This window comes from Mastigoproctus giganteus, chromosome 3, assembly GCF_048544385.1.
Source record: "Mastigoproctus giganteus isolate SK-2022 chromosome 3, ASM4854438v1, whole genome shotgun sequence".
NCBI classification, from domain to species: domain Eukaryota; kingdom Metazoa; phylum Arthropoda; class Arachnida; order Uropygi; family Thelyphonidae; genus Mastigoproctus; species Mastigoproctus giganteus.
In genome coordinates, this window is record NC_143577.1 from 160,639,790 (window position 1) to 160,666,219 (window position 26,430).

The following is a 26,430-nucleotide window of genomic DNA, read 5'->3' on the forward strand; positions in this document are numbered from 1 at the left end:
AAATATGCAAATGTGCTTAAAATGACAAGCTATAATGATAAGCCTAAGTATGACTCAGGGTGTCAATCATGTATGAGCAGGGTAGCATACTCTTGAGTCCAAGTACTCTAAGATCCTACTATAATTTGTATACCACCAATACTTTTGTCTTCAAGAAGACAGTAGTAAGATCATGAAAGCAAGAGGCCACAATAAAAAGAGCTAACAGACCTTACTTTTACTTATTTTCTTTTGAAAAGAAGTAAAATAAGACACCATTTACTTCTAATGATATTTGTAACTTAAATTTTGGATTTCATAACTTGTTCTTTTCTTTTCTGTGTATATGGCAGCATGGGTCAGAAGAGTTTACAGTTAATCAATTTGACAAGAATATTATCATTATATCTTATTTAGTGGTCACATGGCTGTAGTTCAAGCCCATACCTTATTTATGGGCTTAAACTACAGTCAACTGAAACAAGCGTTCTACTTTACTCCTATGACTCAGAGTAAACAGATTACCATTTCCTCCTCCTCCTCCTAAAAAAAAAGCATTAACAAAACAACTCAACTTATAATGAAAGGAGGAAGGACAGACCTCCATAAAATAATCTGACAAACTCTGAAAAACTGGGGTGTGGTATTCAAAAAGGTAATGTTATAGAGTCACCAAAGATAAACACAGGTCATGACTGTGTTGTACACTGTTACTGTAAAAATTACACTTCTCTGCAATAAATAGTTCTCCTCCCATAATTGATTTTTAATTTTTCCAGACTTTTGGAACACCATATTAACAACATTTTAATTACTTGCAATTTTGCCATATTATTTTTTTTGTTTTATATTTCAATCCAGACAGTGCTTCAATATTCGTGGGTTAGTGGTGGAATATCAAATCTGTCGTTTGCTTTTCGTGGAATGGATAAAATAAGAGAAGCCATGCATAGTATTTTTCTTTATCATGCAATAAAGGTAATATATAGTCTGTCCAAAATTGTAATCACTTTGTGTTGTTATGTGCTTATGTTATTATAATTACTTATTCTAATCCATAATTTGTTAAGTCAATCCATAATTCTTAAGTGATTGCTTTGTTAATTTGTAACACTGTTAAAACTTTTGAAAGAGAAACACATCACTGTGTAGGAATCATTTTTATTATTAACCATGTGCTTCGATCTTATCCTGAACAGTAAGCATAACTAATAATAATTAAAAAATATGTGAGAGACAATAAATAGATAACAGAATGTCAAAGTATAACCTGAGTAGAATCAGCAGCATAAACTGAAAATTAGAACAAAGCACAAGCACAGTCTAGTGTCTATGTGGTTTCCAATTGGCCTGTGTCCTTGGGCTCATTGGCCATACCGGCCCTTGAACATAGGGCATCTGAAAGCCGGGTCCAGTGTAGTTTTTATGGGGGGGGGTAAGGAATCAATATGCCTCTTAGGGAGACTTCTATAAGGCTCTTTGGGGTTGGGGGAACAGCCTATTTGTGCTTTGATTTGAGGGGAACAGCCTAGGCAGATTTATTCATCTGGAAATTAGATGAAAAATTTAATTTAATTGCTGAAGGTCATCTGTATATGCCAGGATGTTGGCTGCCAATAATCTGAGTGACTGTGTTTTCATTCTTTGATAAACATAAGGCTAAGCTCCAAAAGACTTCAAGGTTCTGCTCCAGAAGATGTCAATGGTTTGGGATGCGATATCTGAGGTGTCAGATGCATGTGTAGGGACCGTTGACTTCATTCTGGTGGAAGGAGATTCCAATGAGTGTCAGAATGTATAGAAAGGACAAACAGGATGGGGGTGGTTATAGTTAAGAAACACACAAAATCTAACACAGTACATCCAGTTTACATGGGTCACCAGTGCAATGTTGAGTCAGTTTGCTTTGAAAGCAAAAATGATGATAGGTATGTGTTATCAACCTAATCACCCTGACAAGAACAACACACAACTGCACAAAGAAATAGAGGTGCAGTAAATTGGAATGTGTTGTAGTGGGAGATTTTAACTTTCCAGATATTGACTGAAACTTGTGGGTTGGTTACTCTCACACTGGCAAGACTTGTTGATTTATTGGATGACTGCTTTCTTCAGCAGCATGTTAGCATGGCAACCAGAGGGAGTAATACTCTTGATCTGATTATCATCAGTGATTATTCATACATTAAGAATCTGCAGATAAAGGAATGACTAGGTGGCAGTGATCACAATATATTGATGTGGGATTTACTTAAAGATGTAATTACTATCAAAGGTAAAGAGACAGGTTTTTGTTTTGCAAACCTTTGGGCTCAGACAGTTTTTAGATTCTATACAGTTGGACCAACTGATGGTGTGAACATTAGCCAATTCTAAATGGGAAGCATTCAAGAAATTAATATGGAAGCTGATAATGGAAGCATTTCATACCAACTAAGAAATACTGTTCAAGGTTTAGGCCTAAATGGATGTCAGCTGAAATAATGAGACTCATGACAGAAGAAAAATACATGGGATCCATATAAATTATCAGGCAACACAGAAGTCTGTGATATAAGGTAGTCTGTAATCAAGTCACAAAAGAGGCAAGCAAAGGCAGATTATGAGAAATCCTTGGTAAATGATGCAAAGAAAAACAGCGAAGACTTCTTTACTTATGTTATCTCTAGAAGGAAGGGGATGAATTAGATTGGTCCACTTGATATTGATGGTTCGATTGTTGATGATCCTGCTCAGGTAGGTGAAAAATTGAATGAGTATTTTGCATCTACATTCACATATGAGGAATTCATTACAGAAGTAGAGCCCAGGAATTTAACAAATTCTAACCGGGAGCTAAATGATTTTGCAATAAGAGGAAAGTGGAAGAGAAATTGTTGAAGTTGAAGATAGGATAAATCTCATACACATAGGATAGATCCCATGCACATTAGGTGGATGGGATCTATCTAAATAAGGGAGACAGTGCAGAAAGTAAGTAAACCCTTAGCCATAATTATGAGAGTATCCTTGGATTCAGGGAAGGTCTCCAAGGAATGGAGATGTGCAAATGTATCCCCAGTTCCAAAGGGGGGATCAAAGGTTGATACAGGTAATTACAGTATTGTTAGTTTAACTTCTGTTCCAGGGAAAATAATGGAGTCACTGTTTAAAGAGGTAATGCAGGATCATCTAGATATAATTCAAGATCATACAGTTATAATTCTGAAACAGCATGGGTTTCTTAATGGGAAATCTTGTGTAACCAATTTGATTGGACACACAATGTGGTCACAAAGGCACTGGATGCAAAAAATAATTTTCATATTATATACATGGAGTTCAGGAAAGCTCTTGATACTGTTGCACACAACACTGCTGTACATACTGGAGCAGTGTGGCATTAAGGGCAAGTTGTTGCTATGGATAAAGGAATAGTTGAGTGGGAGAAGACAGAAAGAGAGTTGACACTACTCTTCCAGGACTAATGTTATTAGTAGAATTCCCGACGTTTCGGTGTTGGGCCCATTGTTATTTTCTGTATTTATCAGTGATATTGGTGAATGCATATCAGGCTTAGTAGAGGCATATGATGCAGAAAAGTAAGCTTATGTGGCATCAGCCAAAAAAAATCATTTCACACATCCATTCCCTCTAAACGTTTGCCCAGTCGAAGTTTGTAGATAATACAAAGGTTGGCAAGGTGGATAATGACAGTAATGACATTATCCTACTGCAACAGGATCTTGAAAAGTTGAGCAGATGTGCTGAGAGGTGGAAACTGAAGTTAACATTGACAAATGCAAATGGTTAGCAGTAACTCCAGAGTAACCAGGGTGTAGTACCAACTGTGTGGTACTACACCCTGAGTAGTGGAAAATGAAAACAACCTGGGTTTAATTGTGCAGTCAGATATGAAATTTTCAGAGCAGTACAGATGGGCTACCAGGATAGTATGGCAGCCCGTCTGCCTTGTTATTTTGTCAATGATATACAGAGATTTTTCTAGCAGGGATAAGGAGGTGATTATACCATTTTATAAGGCAATGGTCTGGCCATATCTTGAGTAATGCAAACAGGTCTAGAGGCTTTGTTTTAGAAAGGATGTAGAGCTTCTGGAATGAGTTCGGAGAAGGGCAACAAGATTGGTGAGGGGAACAAAGGGGTTTTCTTACCAAAAAATTCTTTGGTTCTGAAAATTGCAGCACCTAGAGACTAGGCACCTGTGAGGTGATCTGACTAAAGTGTTTAAGGCTTTGATTGGTTTAAGCAAACTCAATGCTGATGAGATTATTCTTTTTGCTGAGATTTTGCACATGAGGGAGCCTAATTTCAAGAAGAGGAAGGACGGTTGCAGAATAGATGTGTGGAAGTTTGCCTTTAGCTAGCAAATGGTTTTTTGCTCAAATAAACTTCCATCTGTTGTTGTTTTTTTGAAAGTAATAGCTTAAATAAATTCAAGGAATAACTAGACAAACTGTTGGAGGAATGGATAGGTAAAATGAATGGATTTTTTTTTTTTTTGCATGCTGGTATATAAGCTTGCTTTCTTGCATCATATGCCACTACTAATGCCAAAGTTCACAAAATTAAAGGCATATAATAAGGTAATCTTACCTGGAATATTTAAGTAACCTTGGTGGTAAATGAATCATTTGCTGGTTGGTAATAACTGTAATCCAGTTAAAAAAAATGGCATTTGGAGAAAACTGGTTATATAAATGAAACATATATATGATGTGGAATGACAGCATTGAGATAATAGTGTCATTTCTCTTCATTTTTTTTTTTTTTTTTTTTTTTGGGTGCAATATATGTAAACTTGCATTTCTTATATTTTTTCCTCTTCGCTTTATGTAAATGACTCAGATCATGTGTATGTTGGGGGTGGGGAAGAGAGAGAGAAAGAGAGAGAATTTTACAAAGACTTTTTGCTTGTTTTGTATTAGGCTGGTATGGACATGGGAATTGTAAATGCTGGCTGTCTTCCCATTTATGATGATATAGACCCTGAATTACTACATTTGTGTGAAAATTTATTGTGGAACAAGGATACTCAGGCAACTAACAAGCTATTAGAATATGCTCAGGTAACTATTCAGATGATAATTTTCATAACTAAAAAATGCCAAACTGAATTATTAAATTGAGAATTTTTACTGTCATAAACATACTTTTTTGCAGTAATTTAGAAGTTTATTTGAAATTGAATATATATGTGGTTTTTATTTATAATGAATATCAGCTATTTTCAAATTTTAATTTGAATATAAAGTTATCTGTTATGTGAACATTTAATTTATTTGAAGATTAGAATACATTAATTTTTCCTTAATTCAGTCATATTATGTAAAAGCCACAGATAAAATGATACCAGCTGTTAGATATAATGATATCAGAAGTTATTAAGTTTTTTCAATGCTAAATAAGGTAATATGAATGGTGCAACAGAACTAACAGTGGACTCTCAGACAAACTACTGTCTACTAACCAAATACACAGATATTGCAAATGATACTTTTTGATCCAGTCAGTTTGAAATCCTGTCATTGGGGAAAGGATGTAAAATAGATTTTTAAACCTACTTGAGCACTGCATTTACATAACATATTAATTTTGACAGAAAAATATTAAATGCATATGTAAAAGGACTTTACATGGAGGGCATAAAGAAAGTTCTGCCTTAATCTAGAATTCACTTCATAGTTAGCCTTCTTCTTCTTCCATCCATCACAGTCAGTCTAGTGTAGGTAACATCAAGTAGCACAGCACCTGTAATTGCTAAATGTTTACTGCTATTATGGCAGAATTTTAAACAAATCCAGTGTTTCAATTAATGATTTAGCTAATAATTTTAAAAAAATATACTCAACTAGTTGTGTATTTTTGACAAATTACTTTTGATAAATTTTTTCCCTGTTCTCTGTTGTTAGTTTCTGGCTGCACGAAGGTGTTTTTCACATGCGATTAACAGAAAAGATTAAATTGTTAAAAAAATTGTTAGATTAAAATTCCAAGATTATAAAAAACAAGTTTACCTAACCTGTCTTAATGCCAGATGAGATTTCAAGGCAGGAGCCTTGCATATGGATTATGAAATTTTTATAACTATAGCACTAGAGCCTAACATTTACCAGCATACATTCTCAAGCATCTTTCAATAAAGTCAAATTTTCAAAATTATTTTATTATCAAATTAAAGATATGACAAATTATTTTAATCAATAAAAGAAAAGAAACAGCTATTAAAAAATAAGAATTAGCAATACTTATGCTAAATGCTTGAATTTTAGTTTGTGTTTAGGTTTTATTGGTGCAATAGAAACTAAGGCTATAATGTGCCAAAAGTAGGTCATGGAAAAAATAACAGTTAAATGATTTAAGCGACCTAACAGATTAGGCCACTATGTTAAAAGGTATAAAAGGTACATTTTAAAATAAGACTAAAGAGATTTAAAGTGTTAAATATTTAAAAATGGCAGACATGTGGATGTTTTCAGATAAAATCTGGATGAATGTATAAGGCTCAGTCAGATGACCAAAAGCAGTAAAATATAACACACATTCATGTCTATAATGTGGACACTCAGATAAAATATGTTGAATTGTTAAAAAGGTACCACAATTCTAAGGGGAGTCATCTGCCCTCAGCATGAATGAATGTGTATGATGACTAAGTCCTATGCAGAGATGAGCAAGAGCAAATTCCTCTCTATGTTTCCTGCTCAGACTGGATTGCCAGTGTTGGAGCACAAGGTTTATCAGATATTGCTTTTCCATGACCTTCTCATGCCACAGTTGTTGCCACTGGGTAGAACAGTAATATAGAGCATATTACGTGCCTGTAGTTGCTATAGGGGACTAACGGCCATGACTCTTCTGGGATTGCACTGATCAGGCTGAAGCATCTGCTAGATCATTATCCATAATCCCAATGTGGCTTGGGATCCAGCAGAGTAGATGTCGAATGTAGATTCATAAAGAGAATATAACTTCTGCTGAACCCCGGACAGGACTGGATGAGGATTATATCTCATCATTGATAAGGTCTGTAATGCTAAAGAGTATTTGTATATGTAGTATACATAGAATAGAAGTAATAGGTGCAGGAGTTGTAATATTTTTTGCTGCATTTTGACTGATTTTGATAGCTGACCCTCGTCAACAATGTTGAAATCATTTGAAGTACAGCACTAAGTACTTATATATAATATTTTTGACTTTGTGTTGCAGGTTCGAATTGTGTTATTTTATGACTGCCTTTCCATTTTAGCTAACCCGTTGGTTGATTACACTACCTGCTGTTCTCTCTCCATACTAAAGCATAACCTCCTATCGTTTATATGTAGTATACCATACACTTTTGATAATTATTAGTCTTAATGTGGCCCAAAGTAGCTCTATAGCATACAACTTCCTCAGGAGTGCAGTTTATACTGACCTCCTGAGGAATCTTCTCAGATAATTCCCACAGACGATTCTGATTTCAAGTCATCAGTGAAGACAGGCAGGAAATCATAGTAAGAAGATCGATAGACAACATATATTGTAGGTAGGCAGATGGTGAAGTGCTGGACTTTCTCTTGTTATTAATGGAGAAGTTGCATGGTGGGAAGTGGGCATACCAGGGTGGAAGGGGGGGGGTTGCCTTGGTGACTGGGCAACATTGCCTACTGTGATGTTAAGCTCTCTGAGCAGCTCTGGGACACAAATACCAAAGGTACAGTTGGCAGTTTGATGGATGTTATAGAGAGTTTCCTATTGTGGCTGATAAATAGATGTCTATGTAGTGTGGTCTGACAGGGATTTCAGTTTAAAAGTATACTTTAGTGACAACTGCTTTTATCAAAGTGACAGGTGGCTCAGTTGCTTCGACATATAAACTCCAGACAGGAAATGTTCTAAATGCTCCATTATCAATGCAGATAGCTTGATGGTGAAAGGGTCTAGCTTTGTAAATGGTAAATGGTAATTGTAAATGGTTTAGGTACTCTCCGTTCACATTGACTCCTTTCTGCGACCAGTCTAATCTTCTGAAAGCTTCCTCAAGGGCAGCAGTAAACAGCTTCGGAGATATTGTGTCTCCTTGTCGAACTCCTTTCTTGATTTTAAATTTCCTACTGTCTTTGTCTAGTCTAATAAAGGAGGTAGCATTCTCATATATTTTCTTCAAAATCATAAGATGTGGGGGTATCTATGCCTTTTCTTTCCATTGCCCGAAACATTGCCTTATGCTGTATGGTGTCAATTGCCCTTTCATAATCCAGAAATGCCAGGCATAATGGTGTTTTATATTCATTTGCTTTCTCCATTAGCTGTGATATTACGTGAAGGTGATCCATAGTTGAGAATCCTGTCCTAAAGCTAGCTTGCTCTTTTTTTTTTTTTTTTTTTTATGAAAACCCCAAACACGAAAGGTATCAAAACCTATAGTACTTAGTACCGTGCATGGGTTGAAGGAGAAGTATGGGGAGAGGGGGATGCCGGAAACTTTGCTCTAGAGACTAAACATGGGTTTCACCACTTCAAGCCTCCAATAAGCAAAGTGGTGGTATTTCACCGGTTGATGAAAGTCATCTACCACTTTTGGTTGATTCTCATCAAGTATTCTTTCTAATCTGTTAGTAATGATCCTTGTGAACAACTTGTAGATGTGGGATAACAAGCTAATTGGTCTATAATTTCCAATTTCTGATTTATCTCCTTTCTTATGCAGCAAACTATGATTGCATTATTCCACTGCTTAGGCATCACACCTTTTCTATTCCACTTTGTGAAGAGTCTTGCCAGTTTTTGTGTTATGTCTCTTCCTCCCAATTTTAACAACTCTACAGTAACTTCATCTTCCCCCGTGGCTTTCTGATTCTTCATTTTCTTCAATGCATGTTCTACCTCATCAGGAAGAATATCGGGTATGTTGTATGTGTTGCTAATTTGCAATCCATCTTCCCCACTGCTGGCATCATCTCTATAGTAGTCTTCTGCTATTTGAATTATGCCTTCTCTGCTGTTTATAAGTACACCATCGCTATTCTTCAGTTTCAGTATCATTTGTCTTTCTGTATTACTGCTCATGGCTGCTGATTTAAATCCTTGTTTTCCCTTAATGCTTGTTCTACTTTTCTTGTGTTAAATTTTCTGTTAAATTTTCTTATGTCCTCTCTGAGTCTCTTTCTAATGGCTTTGCATAACTCAGTATACTCAATTTTTTCCTTGTCAGTGTTTATCTTTCTCTTCATTTTTCGCCTTCATTTCATCATAACAAGTGTTTCTTGACTAATTTTTTCTTCTTTGGATTTCTTTTTCCCTATAGGTTTCTTGGGCTTTATCACTTTCAGAAAGTTGTAATATTCCTCATCGATATCTTGGTCCTGAGTAGTCTGCAGAAGCTCAAACTTGTTCTTAAGTTCCAGTACATACTGCTTTTTCTCCTCTTCTGTTATCTCAAAGACCTTTGTATTTTTTCCTTTCCTTTCCTACATTTATATCAAGTGTACATCTTACCATTCTGTGAGCACTTCCAACATTTACAGGCGCCTCCGTAGCCAGGTGGGAAGGAGCAGCAGTGTGTAGCACACGCTTCTTGATTAGACCGGGGTTCGAGCCCGTCACCACCAAATACGGAGGATGCGCAAAGGTCAGGAAATGACCACCGCATATCACGGAGCAATATGGCCTTAGTTGCTAATGTTCCTAAAAACCAAATAACAAACAAACAACAAACAACCAACATTTACCTTATTCAGGATGGTAACATCATTCACAATATATCTTCTGTTAGTGAGGATGAAGTTGATTTCATTAGTTGTTAATCCATTTGGACTCTCCAATGTCCACTTTCTGTTCACCCTTTTCTTGAAAAAAAGTGTTCATTACTAACAATCCTTGAGATTCGGCAAATTCCACAGGTCTTTCGCCTCTTTCATTTCTTTCACCAATTCCAAAATTTTCTATAGTTCCCCTTTCTGCGCTATTTTGTCTTTTTCCAACCTTAGCATTGACGTCCCCCATAATAATAGTGTAGTGGGTTTTCTGCTCATCTAGAAGACTCTCAATTTCAATGTACATTTCTTCAACCTCTTCATCACCATGACTCGATGTTGGTGCATAAATCATTATAACCTTTAGCTTGTACCTCTTAGAAATCTTGAGTATTAGTCTTGACACCCTTGGTGATGTACTTTTGAATTCCAAAGTGTTGTTTTTTAAATCTTTATGGACCAGAAACCCAACTCCAACTTCACTTCTTTTACTGTTTCCATTGGTGTACAGCAGATTTCCACTTGATAAACTTATAAGTGATTCATTTCTTCTTCTTGTTTCAGCCAAACCGATGATATTCCAATTAGTAGGATGCTAGTAAGTCGGCTTTAACTTTAGACAAGGAGGCATCAGAACCATCAGATTTTAACAGAGTTGGGAATACAGATGGGAAAAAGTTGCAGCCAGTATTTTTGGCAACAGACTAGAATACTGGACTACTGTTTGGACAAGAAATAAGTTTTCATTCTTGTACAAAATTTAGTTTGGATTGATTAATAACTGCTTTACAATTTTTGTGATTTCGAGGCAGAAAATAAACCTGGAGATTTGGATGCGAGCCAATTGCGAAAGCAGTAAAGCAAGCCAATAAATAGTAAAAAATGAATATATATGCTGAGAAAATTTCAGGGAAGCACACTGATTATGCTATTCCACAAAGAGAGTCATTCACTCCCATTACACATTTTTTATTGAGCTCACAAAAACCCACCCAAAAAACAGTCAGCTGCCACTCCCATATATGTATCTCCTAGTGCTTCACCAGAATCAAAACAAAGTGGTAAAGAAAAGTAAGAAAAACTGGAAGAGCCACTCACATTACAAGAAATAATGGATGTAGGAGTTAAGGAGGTACAAGATGACTCATTACTGGAACTCTTTGCAGAAGAAGAAATGGACACAGGCCAGCACCCTTTCTTTTCAAAGAAAAATAAACCCAGGCCTGAAAAAAAGGAATCCACAGCCCTTCAGAAGCTGACAGATGGATCCGGAAAATTTTAATAATGGTGAAATTCAACTTCATATAATGGAATTGCTGTGAATTCTATTGAAACAGCAATGACATTAAGATCCTTCTGCATAAGCATAAACTATCCTGATTTTTCTTACAGGAGACATGTTTAAAGGCAAATAACTGTATAATTATAATGTTATTAGTAGAGTCCCCCAGGGCTCGGTGTTGGGCCCACTGCTGTTTTGTATATTTATCAATGGTATTGATGAGGGTATCCTAATGTAAAAATGTTCAAGTTCGCAGATGGTACAAAGGTTGGTAGGGTTGTTATTGACAGTAAAGACAGTATACTAATGCAACAGGATCTAGAAGAATTGGACAGATGGGCTGAGAGGTGGCAACTGAAGTTTAACATTGACAAGTGCAAAGTACTGCATATGGGTAGCAGTAAATCCAGAGTAACGTACCAACTGTGTGATACTAGGAGAGAATGAAAAAGACCTGGTGGTAATTGTTCGATCAGATATGAAGTTTTCTGAACAGTGCAGACAGGCTGCCAGAGCAGGTCATAAGGTCTTGTCAGTGATATACAGGAATTTTCTAGCAGGAATAAGGAGGTGATTATCCCTTTGTATAAGGCAATGGTCAGGACACACCTCCGGAGGTCTCATTTTAGGAAGGTGTAAAGTTGCTGGAACAAGTACAGAGAAGGGCAACAAGATTGGTGAGGGGAACAAAGGGTTGTTCTTACCAAGAAAGGCTTCAGTTCTGCAACTTGCAACATCTGAAGACTAGGCTGCACCTGCAAGGTGATCTGATTGAGGTGTATAAGGCTTTGAATGGTTTGAGCAAGCTCAATGCTGATGGGATTCTTCCTCATGCTCAAATGAATAGGTGAAATGGGAAGGTTTTTTTTTTTTTTGTCTAATGTATAAGTTTGCTTTCTCTTTCTTGCATCATATGTCTCTACTAATGCTAATCTTTTGGGAATGGAACTGCTAAAATGGTGAGATCTTATTGTATTGTTTGTTTTCTTAAATTATTAGGTTGGATAAGGTTTATTATCAGTTATGCTTGTTTGATAATAGCAGTTATAGATCTCTGTAACTGTGAATATTGTTTAAAAATTATAAAATACAGTTTAAAAGTTAAGTTGTTTATGATGTCCCTTTCTCTCTTTAATTTTGTTACACACGCATACACAGTATGCGTGTGTGGTGTGTGTGTGTGTGTGTGTGTGTGTGTGTGTGTGTGTGTGTGTGTGTGTGTGTGTGTGTGTGTGTGTTTTTTTAACAAAATATTACAACTGTTATAATAAACTAATTTTTAATTTTAACAGATGCAGACAGAAACTACTAAATCTCCAGTACTAGTGAATGAGTGGAGGTCTGCTTGTGTTGAAGAAAGACTCCATCATGCCTTAGTAAAGGTAATGTTTTTCATTTTTACGAACACAAAATGAGTATGCATTTAATGATTTAGTATTTGTGTCTAGAACATTCAGTTTAATGATGTACAGTATATATGCCTCAAATAATGAAGTACTGCAGAGAATCCTTCAAATGGTTAGGAACTAAACTAGATGATTTTCAATATTTGTGAGCTGAACTATCTTCCAAGGCTTATGAACCAAACAATATAATCTTCAAGAGCTTATGAGCTAAACTGTATAATATTGAAGCTTAGAGGATCTTTTTATGTCTTTTATTTTGTCTTTTATATGCAAGATAAACATAGCAAATGAAAATATTTTGATTGCAAACTTTAACAAATGTTAATAACCAGTAAAAAAAAAAAAAAAAAAAAAAAAAAAGGAAAAAAATGAAAATTGACTTTTTTCATTGAAGTGTGATGTGCTCTTTTAGCCTTCTTGTTAGTCTTTTGAAATAAAAGAAATTATGGTATATTTCTGAAACGGCAGATCCATCAATATGTTTCTATATGAATGAAAGAGATGGAAATAGCACCCGGTTTCAACCAAGTATTAATATTAATATTAGAGATTTTGCATTATTAATTTTAAGTTATTTTTGTCCATTTTTTTCATATCCTGCTAATACAAAGTGTAACTTTGTTGCCTGAAGTAGTGATGGTATCAGTAATGGCAAATGATGCAAGCAAGCTTAGAAAAGAAAAATCCCACATTAACTGTTCATTCATCTCCTTTCAGTATTTATCTACTTCTTCCTTAAATTTATTCAAACTTAAATTTATTCACGCACTTTCACAATGCTAGCAGCACTTTGTTCCAATGATTGACTACCCACTGCAGATATGCATAAGTTGCAGCCAGTAGCTTTGATAAGAGATCAGAATGCTACTACCATTTGGTCAAGAAATATGTTTTCTACTCTTAACCTCTTCAATATCCAGTTTGAATTGTGTTGTCTGTGCAAGAGTAAAAATTCCATCAACATTTAGCTCAATTGATTCAAAGCCATAAACACCTCAATTAGATGAACTAAAGAAATAAGAACGGAACTGAAGCCTTTCTTAGTAAGGATATTTTATTCACTACAGTCAAATCTCTTTAATACAAAGTTCAGGGAACCTAAATTTTTATATTTAGTAATAACGTTTGTAGTAACGAGGTTCCCCAAAAGAGTCAAAATTTTACCATTTTTTTTTTTTTTTTTTTTTTTGGTACATAATAATAAATAATAATAATATCAAAAATAAATTGATTTAAATTAATAAAATAAAAACAAAAGCCTTGTCTACAAGAACTGTATTGTTCTTGGGATAATATATAGGAATAACAGGAATAATAGGAAATTTTTTAAAGATTTTATTTTATTTGTAAGATAAACTAAGAGAAAAGCAATTAATGGAAATGAAAATGTTGTACAGTATATATTTTGATATGTACAATATTTTAGTATCGAGTAAAAAGAATTACAGTCTATTAAGATTATAAAAGGAGACATACAAACCATTAACCTTTTAATACATTAATCTAATTTAAAGAAAGAAAGAATCCAATGCTGTTTGTCCTATATTCATTTTTCACTGCAGCACAGACATTATCAAATGCAATAGTTCTTTCTTTATCAGTGTTACTCCCTGCAAACACATTCTCTATTTTGCTCAATGCATAATAGAGAATGTGTTTTGGGCATCTTTTTAGATGCCCAAAAAGTTTTGTTTCAAGCTCTTTGTGATTTGCATCACAAATTCGTTTCCTGTTTTTTATCACTGCTCCAGTGTCATGCACTTCAAGTTTTTTTCAGCTTTTCAGTATTGAAAATAAAGTAGGTAAAGGGATGTTGCATTCCTTTGCAATGTTCATTTTGCTTTGTTCATCCTATCAGCCTTAGTATAATTTTCAGTTTAATTTCTAGGCTTAATTCCGTCTGTTTACATTTTATCGCTATAACATGCTAAAAAAACCCAGGGGTTCACATCTGGTGAGTATGGGCTTGGCACACCCAGAGTCCTGAGCTGGATATCATCATTCTTCTCTTTCTTGGTGATTCCCTTTTACCCTTTCTCTCTCTCTCTCTCTCTCTCTCTCTCTCTATCTCTGACACAGAGGGTAACTCGGAAATTTTTTTTAGCTGTTGCAGCATAAGCCTCAGGCTTCCCTGCACCATATAGCTAATAATAATATAGTAATATAATATAATAATAACACTGTTAGATGAGATTTAATATAAACAAATTTTAAATTAATTTAAAGACTCAAGTTCCAAAAAAGACATCAGCTCAGATAAAATGGCACAAAAAAAAATTATACTGTAGTAAAAGACTCTTTGAACAATGGCAACTGACTTTAATCCCACAGACAGCAAGGGAGTGTATGTAAACAACTTAGAAAAGCTGTTTTTATTCTTTTGTTAATTTAACAGCTCATCCTTCATAATGATGTTTTTCAGAGTGCTTACATTCTAGCTACCATAAATTGGTTTTGTTTACACAAAAGTAAATTCTAACATTTCAGTGCCATCCTTTGGGAAGCAGGGAACCGGGTGGCCAGATGCAATAATAGGAGCAATAATCAGACAGCTGTGCCAAGATTTGTATTAAACATACAAAATAACAGTATTTATTTCATAGGGTGAAAACAAACTTTGTAATACATATTAACTGAATTTAGTAATAAATAATATATTTACATAGAAAAGCCTATCATTTTGCAGGGGAATGGTATGTGCATCATATAAATGAGTACTTTGTATAAACTGAGTTTGTATTCACAAGATTTTACTATAATATCATTTCTGTTCTCTACACTCATTCGAACAGATCCACATTCTTACTAAAATGAGGCTTCCAGACCTTTATGCAGTATTCAATATGTACTCTTAACTGTTGCTTTATACAATGGGAGATAATCACCTCCTTATCCCAGCTGGCACATTTCCCATATATCATTTACTAAATCCACAAGATATCCTAGCAGCCTGTCTGCACTATTCAGAGAGCTTCATGTCTGATTGCACAATTACCCCCAGGTTTTTTTTTTCACCTCCACTACCCTGAGTGTGGTGTATGTTATTCTGAGATTACTGCTACCCATATGTAGTACCTTGCATTTGACAATGCTAAACTTCAGTTGACACTTCTCAGCCCATCTAACTAAATTTTCTGTCTTGTTGTAATAGCATGCCCTGGTTATCAACATGAACCACCCTGCCATGTTTGTTTCATCTGAAAACTTAGACATTAAGTCTGATATGTCTTCATCAATATCATTAATAAATATTGAAAAGAACAATGAGCCTGGCACTGAGCCCTTGTGTGGTATCCACTAATAATATTAGTACAAAGAAAGCAGTGCTCATTGATAATTACTCTTTCTCTTCTCTCTCTCAACTATTCCTATATTGATAACGGTAACTAGCCCATAGTGCTACATTGCTCCAATTTGTTCACTAGTTTTTTATGCATTAAACAGTATCAAAAGCTTTTCTGAAATCTAGATATATGACAAAAATTTTTTTTTTAATCAAGTTACTTTGTTACTACCTCATCGTATCCAATTAGATTGGCCACACAAGTGTTCCCTAACATATCCATTCTGTAATTACCATATAACTGTAATCATGATGGTTCTGTGTATTGATTCTTTAACCAGTGACTTAATTATTTTCTGTGGAAAAGAAGCCAAGTTTACATGTCTGTAATTACTCACTTCATTTTTTAATTCCTCTATGTGAATTGGGACTACATTTGCATGTTACCAGTCTACAGGAACTGTACCTGAATTGTAGCTAAAGGTTTGCCAGACTCTTTTGCTATTAATATAATTGGATAGATCCCATCCATCCCAGATGTTTTGTTTACATTTATCTTCAACACTTTCTGTTTCACTTTTGTCTCAGTATCACAAAATCATTTGACTCCCTGTAATTTGACGTATTCTGACTTCTCAATCTCTAAGAAATTCCTTGTGTGTGATAGATGCAAAATATCTATTCGGTTTGTCAACAACCTGAGCAAGGATCATCAGAAATATGCCATTCATTCATGTATAGTGAACCAATGTTGTTTATTTCTTTCTTTCTAGTGTTTATATTGGTACAGAAGTCTGTGCTAGCTACATTTTTTGCATTGTTTACCAGAGGCCTCTTATATTGTGTCTTAGCTTGCTGAATCCCCCTTTTGAATTTAATTTCAGATTTTTTTAATAATTACTGTAGGTATCCTTTGATAAGTTATTTCCACTCTGCCACTCGTGTCACAGAACATTTGACATTGATTTCGGTCTAATACTTGAACAGTATCTCTTAGTTGGTATGAAAAGCCTAGTTGCCTCTATGATTACTTCTCTGAATGCCTCACATTTAGAATTTGCTGCTGGTAATTTTCTGCATTTAGAATTTGCAGCTGTTCCAGTAATAAAATTTAAAAGTCGACTGACACTATTGTAGTCATCTTTATGAAAGCCAAAAGGCATTTTGTTTTGGCCTTGAGAATAGATACATCATAAACGAAACTGCAAATCAGTGCACTATGATCACTGCTACCTGTGATTCTTTTATCTGCAGATTCCTAATGCTTAAAGAATCCCTGCAGATAATCAGCTGAAAAGTATTCCTTTCTCTCATAACACGCTGGTGTAAAAAACACGCTGGTGTAAAAAACAGCATCCAGTAATTTATGAAGGATGTAGAACTGCTGGAATGGGTGCAGAGAAGGGCAAAGAGATTGGTGAACAGAAGAAAAGGATAGTCTTCCAAGAAAGGTTTCAGTCCTACAAATTACAGCCTCTGGAGACTAAACACTTGCAAGGTGATTTGATTTGCATCAATGGACATGGTAATTAATGGACACTGCTCTTCAAGAACTAATGTTATTAGTGGAATCCCAGAGGGTTCGATGTTGGGCCCATTGTTGTTTTCTATATTTATCAATGATATTGATGAAGGTATATCAGGTTTAATGTCCAAGTTTGAAGATTATACAGAGTTGTTTAAGGCATTGAGTGGATTGAGCAAGCTCAGTGCTGATGATGTTTCGCCTCTTGCTTAGACTATGCAAATCAGGGAGCATAAATTCAAATCTAGGAAGGATGGTTGCAGGATAGATGTGCAGAGCAATCAACAACCCACTGGCCTTCAGCCAGCAAGTTGTTGGTTACTGGAAAAACTTCCATCTGTTGTTGCAGAAGTGGTTAATTTAAATAAATTCAAGGAAGAATGAGACAAATTATTGGAGGAGATGGACGGTTGATGTGAAAAGTTTTTTTGGCTGATCCTTTATAAGCTTGCTTTCTTACATCATATGCTGCCACTACTAATAAATCCACAAAAGTCTTGCTGCTGTGTCAGTGATCCATAGGCTCTTGCCAATCTGGAATGGCGCCTCCGTAGCCAGGTGGGCAGGAGCAGCAGTGCATAGCACATGCTTCTTGATTAGACCGGGGTTCGAGCCCATGACCACCAAATACGGAGGATGCGGAAAGTTCAGGGTATGACCACCGCATATCCCTGGAGCAATATGGCCTTAGTTGCTAATGCTCCTAAAAACCAAAATAAAAACAACACCCAATCTGGAAAGTTAAAATTCCCAATTATAAGGCATTATGATTTGCTGGCAAACTCTATTTGTCTGTATAGTTGTCATTAGGAATGTGTTACAATCATTACACCTGTAATGCACTCCTAGGAGGAGGGGTCATGCTGTTAGTTAAGAAACACATAAAATCTAAGGAAGTGCATCCAATCGATGTTGGTGGACAATGCAATGTTGAGTCTGTTTGGTGTGACATAAGCACTGGGAAAGGAAAAATGAGAGTAGGTGTATGTTATAGGCCAAATGAATCTGATGAGTATAATGAGCGATTGTACAGAGAAATAGTGGGCCAGTAAATCAGTGTCTTATAATGGAGGATTTTAATTTCCCAGAGATTGACTGGAATTTGTGGGTTGGTCACTCACACACTAGCAAGGCTTTTGTGGATTTATTGGATGATTGTTTTCTACAGCAGCATGTTCGGAAGGCAACTAGAGGGAGTAATACTCTTGATCTGATTATCAATAGTAATTCTTCATGCATCAAGAATCTGCAGATAAAGGAACCACTAGGTGGCAGTGATCACAGTGTGCTGAAGTGGGATTTACACCCAAAGAGGTAACTACCATCAAGGGTAAAGGGAAGGTTTTTTGCTTTCGTAAAGGTGACTACGGTGGTCTGAGACAGTATTTAAATTCTATACTGTGGGACAAACTGATGATGTTACCAACAGCAAATCCAAAATGGGAAGCATTCAAAGAATTAATCTTGGAAGCTATAAGGCTTTTTATACCAACAAAGAAATATTGTTCAAGATTTAGGCCTAAATGGATGTCAGATGAACTAATTAGACATGTGACAGAGAAGAAAAATGCATGGGATACATAATGCAAAGTTTTAGAGATCTTCAAGTACTGTGTTAATAGACTAGTAAAGGATAGCGAATTTATATGGGATACATATAAATTTGGTGCCTCCGTAGCCAGGTGGGCAGGAGCGGCAGTGTGTAGCACACGCTTCTTGATTAGACCAGGGTTTGAGCCCGTGACCATCAAATACGGAGGATGTGGACATCAGGTATTAATGTCCAAATTTGCAGACAATACAAAGGTTGGTAGGGTTGTTAATAATAGTAATGACAGTACACTACTGCAACAGGATCTAGAAAAGTGGGCAGAAGGGCTGAGAGGTGGCAACTGAAGTTTAACATTGACAAATGCAGTGTACTGTATGTGGGTAGTAGTAACCCCAGAGTAATGTACCAACTGTGTGGTACTACACTTAGGGTAGTGGAGAATGAAAAAGACCTGGGGGATAATGTGCAGCCAGATATGAAGTTTTATGAGCAGTGCAAACTGGCTGCTAGAGCAGGCCATGGGGTCTTGTTAATGACATACAGTAATTTTGTTAGCAGGGAGGGATAAAGAGGTGATTATACCTTTGTATATGGCAATGGTCAGGCCACACCTTGAGTACTGTATATTAGCAATTATATGGAGGCCTCATTTTAGGAAGGATGTAGAGCTGCTGGAACAAGTACAGAGAAGGGCAATGAGATTGGTAAGGGGAACAAAGGGTTGCTATTACCAAGGAAGGCTTAAGTTCTGCAAATTGCAGCATCTGGAGACTAGGCACCTGCATGGTGATCTGATTAAGGTGTATAAAGCCTTGAATGGTTTGCGTAAGCTTATGCTGATGGGATTCATCCTCTTGCTCAGTTACGCATCTGAGTGGCCATAAATTCAAAACGAGTAAAGTGAGTTGTAGAATAGATGTGTGGGAATTTGCCTTTAGCCATTAGGTGGTTGATTGCTGGAACAAACTTACATCTGTTATGGAAGTTGATAGCTTAAATAAATTCAAGGAAGAACTGAATCAACTTTTGGAGTGAATGAATGGGTGAAATTGGAAGATTTTTTTGGCTGATACTGTATAAGCTTGCTTTCTTGCATCATATTCCTCTACTAATGCTAATATCATCTGGTCTTATTGCAAAGACATTTGGAAGGAAGTAAATTAACCACTTTAAGTGCAGGGATTATATGGAGATTTTAGCCTGAATTTTACAACATGGATTGTCCTGGAACATGGGCACAGAATCAGTTGATGAGGTGAGACCTTATCTGGTCACATGGTCAGCCCCTCTTCCAGGTGGTGGTCTTCAGGAATGGATAAGGTTTTTTTTGCAAAAAAACTCCTCTTCCTGCTTCGAAATTTGTCATTGATGAACTGGGTTAGGTATCTGTCATATAGTGTTAAATAAGGACCGGTGAGCTGAAAAGTCATTGTGTGGCCCTGCCTTTGAAATGGTCTTTGCTTATTCCAAAAAAGAATGGACAATTTGGAGCTCAATCCTGGTTTGTTTTGTGAGGAGAACTGGCACCAACTAGACATTTTCAGACATTAAATAAAAGCAAGCCTGTGCACAAGCCTAAACCAGGCATTAGGGAAAGGAATCTGAAGGCAGACTGACCAAGGGATAAAGGCAAAGAGAACTTGGCAAGGTCTTGGTTTAGGAAATGTGGTAATAAAACAGTCATGTCCAGAGACTTAGAAGTTCTTTGAGTTGTGACACAGTAAGACCATGAAAGTTGCTTGTAAGAGGAAGTGGTCTGATTTGAAGTAAGTTGATAGGTTCTCAGTGGAAACAGCAACTGGGATGTTAGAAATTATATCACTGATGTGTCAATAATTCTGATTCCTTCTGCTGGAAACATGTCAGTTTGGTGCAGAACAATTTATTGTACGACAGTTCAGTGCATGACAATTTCAATATATGATTCAATGCATGACAGTTTGGTATATGAGACAATTTGGTGCATGACATTTTTGCTGTATGTGGCAGTTTAGTGTATGACAGTTTGGTGAAAGACTGTTGGTGGCTTTAACAATTCAGTGAGTATGACAATTTGATGTACGCACAACAGTTTGGTTTATTGCATAGAGACCAGAAATCAATGAATTCATCAAATTATAGTCACTAAATTAACCATTTATAGTATGGTATGTTATAAGTTTCCATTTTCAGTCTTTTTTTGTCACAGTCACCAAATTGTTGTAGCCCCCAATTGTCTTTTACTAAGTTGAATTGTCAGTGCACTAAACAATGAATTGTCATGCATTAAACTGTCATACAACAAATTGTACTGCACTAATCGATATGGATTCCTCCTTCTGCTATGCCTGAATTTTATATAAATAAATTTCATATCCAACATTTTATATCACAGACAGAGAATTACTGACCTTTACAAAAAAGTGTAATGCTAATTTTAATATTAGAATTGGTGGCCAAACTAAATGATGGTTCTCACAATATGTCTGCCATCAGTGTTCCTATTCACAGTTTGTATGTGAAAACTAATGAACCACCTCTGTTCGCCATACGTTAATATCTAGCATTGCACTATTCCTTTAAACTAAGATCCCTACCAGATCACTCTATGTGGCCAACCTTATTTGTGCACTAGGAGAATCTATGTAATTTTTGTTGAAGTGCCAATAAACCTATAGGAATTTGAATATGAGAACTAAAATATGACCATAGGCCATGTGGCTCTTATACTAATGCATTCTCCTCCATCTTGGAGTATTTATACTCCATTTTGTAATCTACTATTTCTGATTTGAGGGAAAAATGACCTACCTACTCTTAACTGCCAACAATTATATGTTTGCTCATTATACATCAGTTTGTACTGATGGTTCAGAATCTGAAGCTCTACTACGAGTAGCAACAGTGTTCCCAGACATAACTCGCTTAAATAGGCTCTCCTTAGAATGTAGCATATACACAGCTGAATTATTTGCAATGCAACTTGTTTCAGTATATCTCACCTGACCTCACAGTCAAACATCATCAAAAATTATATCTATTTTTTGTTGAATTCCAGGTCCTGTCAGGATCAAAGGGAACAAATTGTCTGCCAATCAAGTGCCTTAAAATCATCACTTTCTATCAATTCAGACTTTCCCATTCCAATTATACAGATTATAAACAGGCACTCTGTATACTTGTCTTTTGTAATAGCAAACATTCTGGAATGAACAACTTTCAAACAGGCTACACTAAATTAAACCAACAATCACTCCATATCACTCTAGCATCCATGAAATTTTCCAAGAAGTAGTAGTAGTCATAGTAGTCCTTACATGACTTGGCACACCATAGACTTAGTCACTTTTGCGCCAAGAAAATCGAAATGCAACCAACCAACCTTACATGACTTCAGGTTAGTCACACAAATATGACTCTTTCCTACCTACTATAAACAGAAGAGTCCCTGAGTATAAATTGTGATAACCATTCTAATGGTGAAGCATTTTCTCATTGAATGTCCTTTCTTCAGAGCCAAGTGCCATTTACTAAGTCATTCCACCAGGAGAATGTTATATGCTTCTGTAATTTTTTAATTATGAAGAAACTGTAAATGATATATTTTTTCCTTTTTACTCTACATTTCATCTAGTTTTATCATTATTTTCCAAAACTTCACCTCTAAATCTGTTTAATGTAGTCCTGCCAAAAACTGCCTCAGGGTAGTTCTTCACTACAGAGATTTCACTGCTTTTATCAACTGATATAATATGGCCTTAGTTGCCCATGCACAAAAGCCATCAGTGCATTATGAGACACTAGGTTAATCGCTGATGAAACTCTTTTGCTTTAGTTATACTTATGATGTGGCATGAACTTCAGATCTCTATTTTTGGATATGCAGTACTAGAAGAGTGGCACCTCCGTAGCCAGGTGGGCAGGAGCAGCAGTGCGTAGCATACGCTTCTTGATTAGACTGGGGTTCGAACCTGTAACAACCAAATACGGAGGATGCAGAAGGGTCAGGGAATGACCACCGCATATCCCTAGAGCAATATGGCCTTAGTTGGTAATGCTCCTAAAAAAAACCAAGTAACAAAATAACTAGAGGAGTACCAAGAATAAAGCTGAAATATAATATGCAGATGTGTTATCAGCTGTTTGTCTACTTGCAGATAAACCTCAGAACTTTGATACTTTGATTCCCCCCTTCTCAAGAAAGCATAAGGTTATGGTGAAGGTGAATCTCTTAAAGAATTCAATTCAGTGGCAGGGCCAGAAACTTGGAAGGAAAAGTCCTCAATCCCAGGGCAAAAAAAGAGCAAGAATGGGACTGCTCATATGGGGTAGCATGCCTCAACCAATCCAGTGAACTGATTGATGACTACTGTCAAGCATCAGAAAATGGACACAATTGAAAACTTACTCCTCTCTTTCTTATAATACACCTTGTGAGTAATCAGTCTCTTTGCAAACTCTCTCACCCTTTCTTATACAAAAATGAAAATGTGTAAAAAGTACTGTCAGATCTTCCAAAATAGTGAGATGACTTAAATCTGGAGATCTACTTGTGGAAGTGATAAACCATCATCACTCAGAAAAACTACTTCAATTCTGTACCCTTGGAGGAATACCTGTAAAGATCTCTCCTCTGCTATTTAAACATACACTTAATACCTCAAAAGGTGTCATTGCAGGGTGGGACTTGTTTGATGCCCCCAGATGAGAAAATAAAAATTTGAACTCCGTGACCAAGGGATAATATAAGGAAAAGGAATAATCTTCAAATAAGATAGAAAACTCTTCCCCACACAGAATGCTATCCTCACCTTTAACTCACCTAATTTGCCAACAACAATAGAAGCTGGCTATTTAAACTGCAAAGTCATTCATTCCTAACCCAATAAGATGCTGCTTGACATAATATGGTCAGCCACAGACTGTCTGCTAGCCATTTGTGCAGTAATGGCTCCTAAGAGCCATTAATGAATGAACCACTAGGTGGCAGTGATCACAGTGTGCTGAAGTGGGATTTACTCAAAGAGGTAACTACCATTAGGGGTAAAGGGAAGGGTTATTGCTTCCGTAAAGGCGACTACGATGGACTGAGACAGTATTTAAATTCTGTACAGTGGGACCAACTGATGATGTTACCAACAGCAAATTCAAAATGGGAAGCATTCAAAGAACTTATCTTGGAAGCTACTAGGCTTTACATACCAACTAAGAAATATTGTTCAAGGTTTAGGCCAAAATGGATGTCAGATGAACTAATGAGGCATATGGCAGAGAAGAAAAATGCATGGGATACTTACAAATTAACACATGACACAGAAGCCTATGATAGATACAAGTTGATATGCAACCAAGTTACAAAGAAGGTTAGGCAGGCGAAGACAGATTACGAGAAATCCTGGGCAAGGGATGCAAAGAAAAACAGCAAAGAGTTCTTTACTTATGTAAACTCTAGAAGGAAGGGGATGAATCAGATTGGTCCACTTGATATTGATGGGTCAACTGTTGATGATCCTGCTCAGGTAGCTAACAAACTAAATGAATATTTTGCATCGACATTCACACATGAGGAGTTATTCAGCAAGGGGAATGCCAGAGGTGTATTCAACTCTAGCAGTAAGCTACAGAATCTTGAAATAACTGGGAGTAAAGTGGAGGAGAAACTGTTGAAGATAAACACAAGAAAGGCACCCGGGGTGGATGGGATATATCCAGTTATATTAAAGGAGGCAGCAAAGGAAGTAAGCAAACCCTTAGCCATAATTATGAGAGCTTCCTTGGACTCAGGGGAGGTACCCATAGACTGGAAATGTGCAAATGTGACCCCAATTCACAAAGGAGGATCAAAGGCTGACATAAGTAATTATAGACCTGTGAGCTTAACTTCTGTTCCAGGAAAATTAATGGAGGCACTGGTTAAAGAAGCATTGCAGGATCATTTAGACAAGACTTCAGTTATAGCTCAGACACAGCATGGTTTTGTTAAGGGGAAGTCTAGTCTGACCAACTTGATTGGATACTATGATGCAGTCACAAAAGAACTGGATGCAGGGAATAACTTTGATATTATATACTTGGATCTTAGAAAGGCTTTTGATACTGTTGCACATGGAAGACTGCTACACAAATTGGAGCAGTGTGACATTGGAGGCAAATTGCTGCTATGGATAAAGGGGTGGTTGAGGGGGAGAAGACAGAGAGTGGTAATCAATGGACACTGCTCATCGTGGACTAATGTTATTAGTGCAGTCCCTCAGGGCTCAGTGTTGGGTCCATTATTGTTTTCTGTATTTATAAATGATATTGATGATGGTATATCAAGCTTAATGTCCAAGTTTGCAGACGATACAAAGGTTGGCAGGGTTGTCAAGGACACTACTGACACTATGCTGCTGCAACAGGATCTCGAAAGGTTGAGCAGATGGGCTGAGAAGTGGCAAATGAAGTTTAACATTGACAAATGTAAAGTACTACACATGGGGAACAGCAACCCCAGAGCAACGTATCAACTCTGTGGTACTACACTGACAGTGGTAGAGAATGAAAGGGACTTGGGGGTGGTTGTGCAGGCAGATATGAAGTTCTCTGAGCAGTGCAGACGGGCTGCAAGAGTAGCTCATGGAATATTGTCAATGATATACAGGAATTTTTCCAGCAGGGATAAGGAGGTGATTATTCCCTTGTATAAGGCAATGGTCAGGCCACACCTAGAGTACTGTATACAGGTCTGGAGGCCTCATTTCAAGAAGGATGTAGAGATGCTGGAACGAGTACAGAGAAGGGCAACAAGATTAGTGAATGGAACAAAGGGGTGCTCTTACGAAGAAAGGCTTAAGTTTTGCAAATTACAGTCTCTGGAAACTAGGCACCAGCGAGGTGATCTGATAGAGGTGTATAAAGCCTTGAATGGTTTAAGCATGCTCAATGCTGATGGGATTCTTCCTCTAGCTCAGAAAAATCACCTGAGAGGGCATAAATTCAAATTGAGGAAAGACAGATGTAGGATTGACGTGCGGAAATTTGCCTTTAGCCAGCGGGTGGTTGGTTGGTGGAACAGACCTCCATCCCTTGTGGTGGAGGTTGATAGCCTAAATAAGTTTAAGGCTCAGCTGGACAGGTATTTTGAACGAACAGAGGGGTGAAGTGGAAGTGGGTTTTTTTTTTTTTTTTTGGCTGATGCTGCATAAGCTTGCTTTCTTGCATCAAATGCCTCTACTAATGCTAATGCTAAAGAGCATACACATACTGACTGTACCATCAAAACAGTCCAAAATGTTCAAACTGCAAAGGTACTATTCTGCCAATTCAAAGAAGTGTGACAAATTGAAAAGAGAGAAGAAAATACAGAATTATAAAATCACACAAAGTTACCTGTCAAGAAGCTCTCAACTAAATTCATATATGCTCAAATTTCTCAGTCTCTGAGAAATTTGAACATATATTTCAAAAACTGCAGCATCCAAAACTGATGTAACAGGTGTAAAGAGCTTTACATCAGATGTAACTGATGTAAAGCTCTTAATAGCTGATTGAGCTCGCTTCCTCCTTTCTATATTAAAACTCGGAATGCAACAAAACAAAATGCAAACAGTAAACATGCCGATATCAGTTCCTCAGGACTCAGACCATACCTCACAAACAAAGCCAACATCTGAAACTGAAACATTGAATTAAAAAAAAAAAATTA

General features: G+C 36.6%; 1 protein-coding gene across 1 annotated transcript in view; it reads left to right on the plus strand.

Annotated features, from left to right (window-relative positions):
- The window catches only part of LOC150088367 (methionine synthase-like), a 668,558-nt gene that overhangs the window by 254,416 nt on the left and 387,712 nt on the right, over nt 1–26,430 (plus strand). Inside the window, 3 exon segments of the mRNA XM_090370745.1 lie at nt 841–957; nt 4,908–5,048; nt 12,294–12,383. Of these exon segments, the coding sequence (XP_090226871.1) occupies nt 841–957; nt 4,908–5,048; nt 12,294–12,383 (348 nt within the window).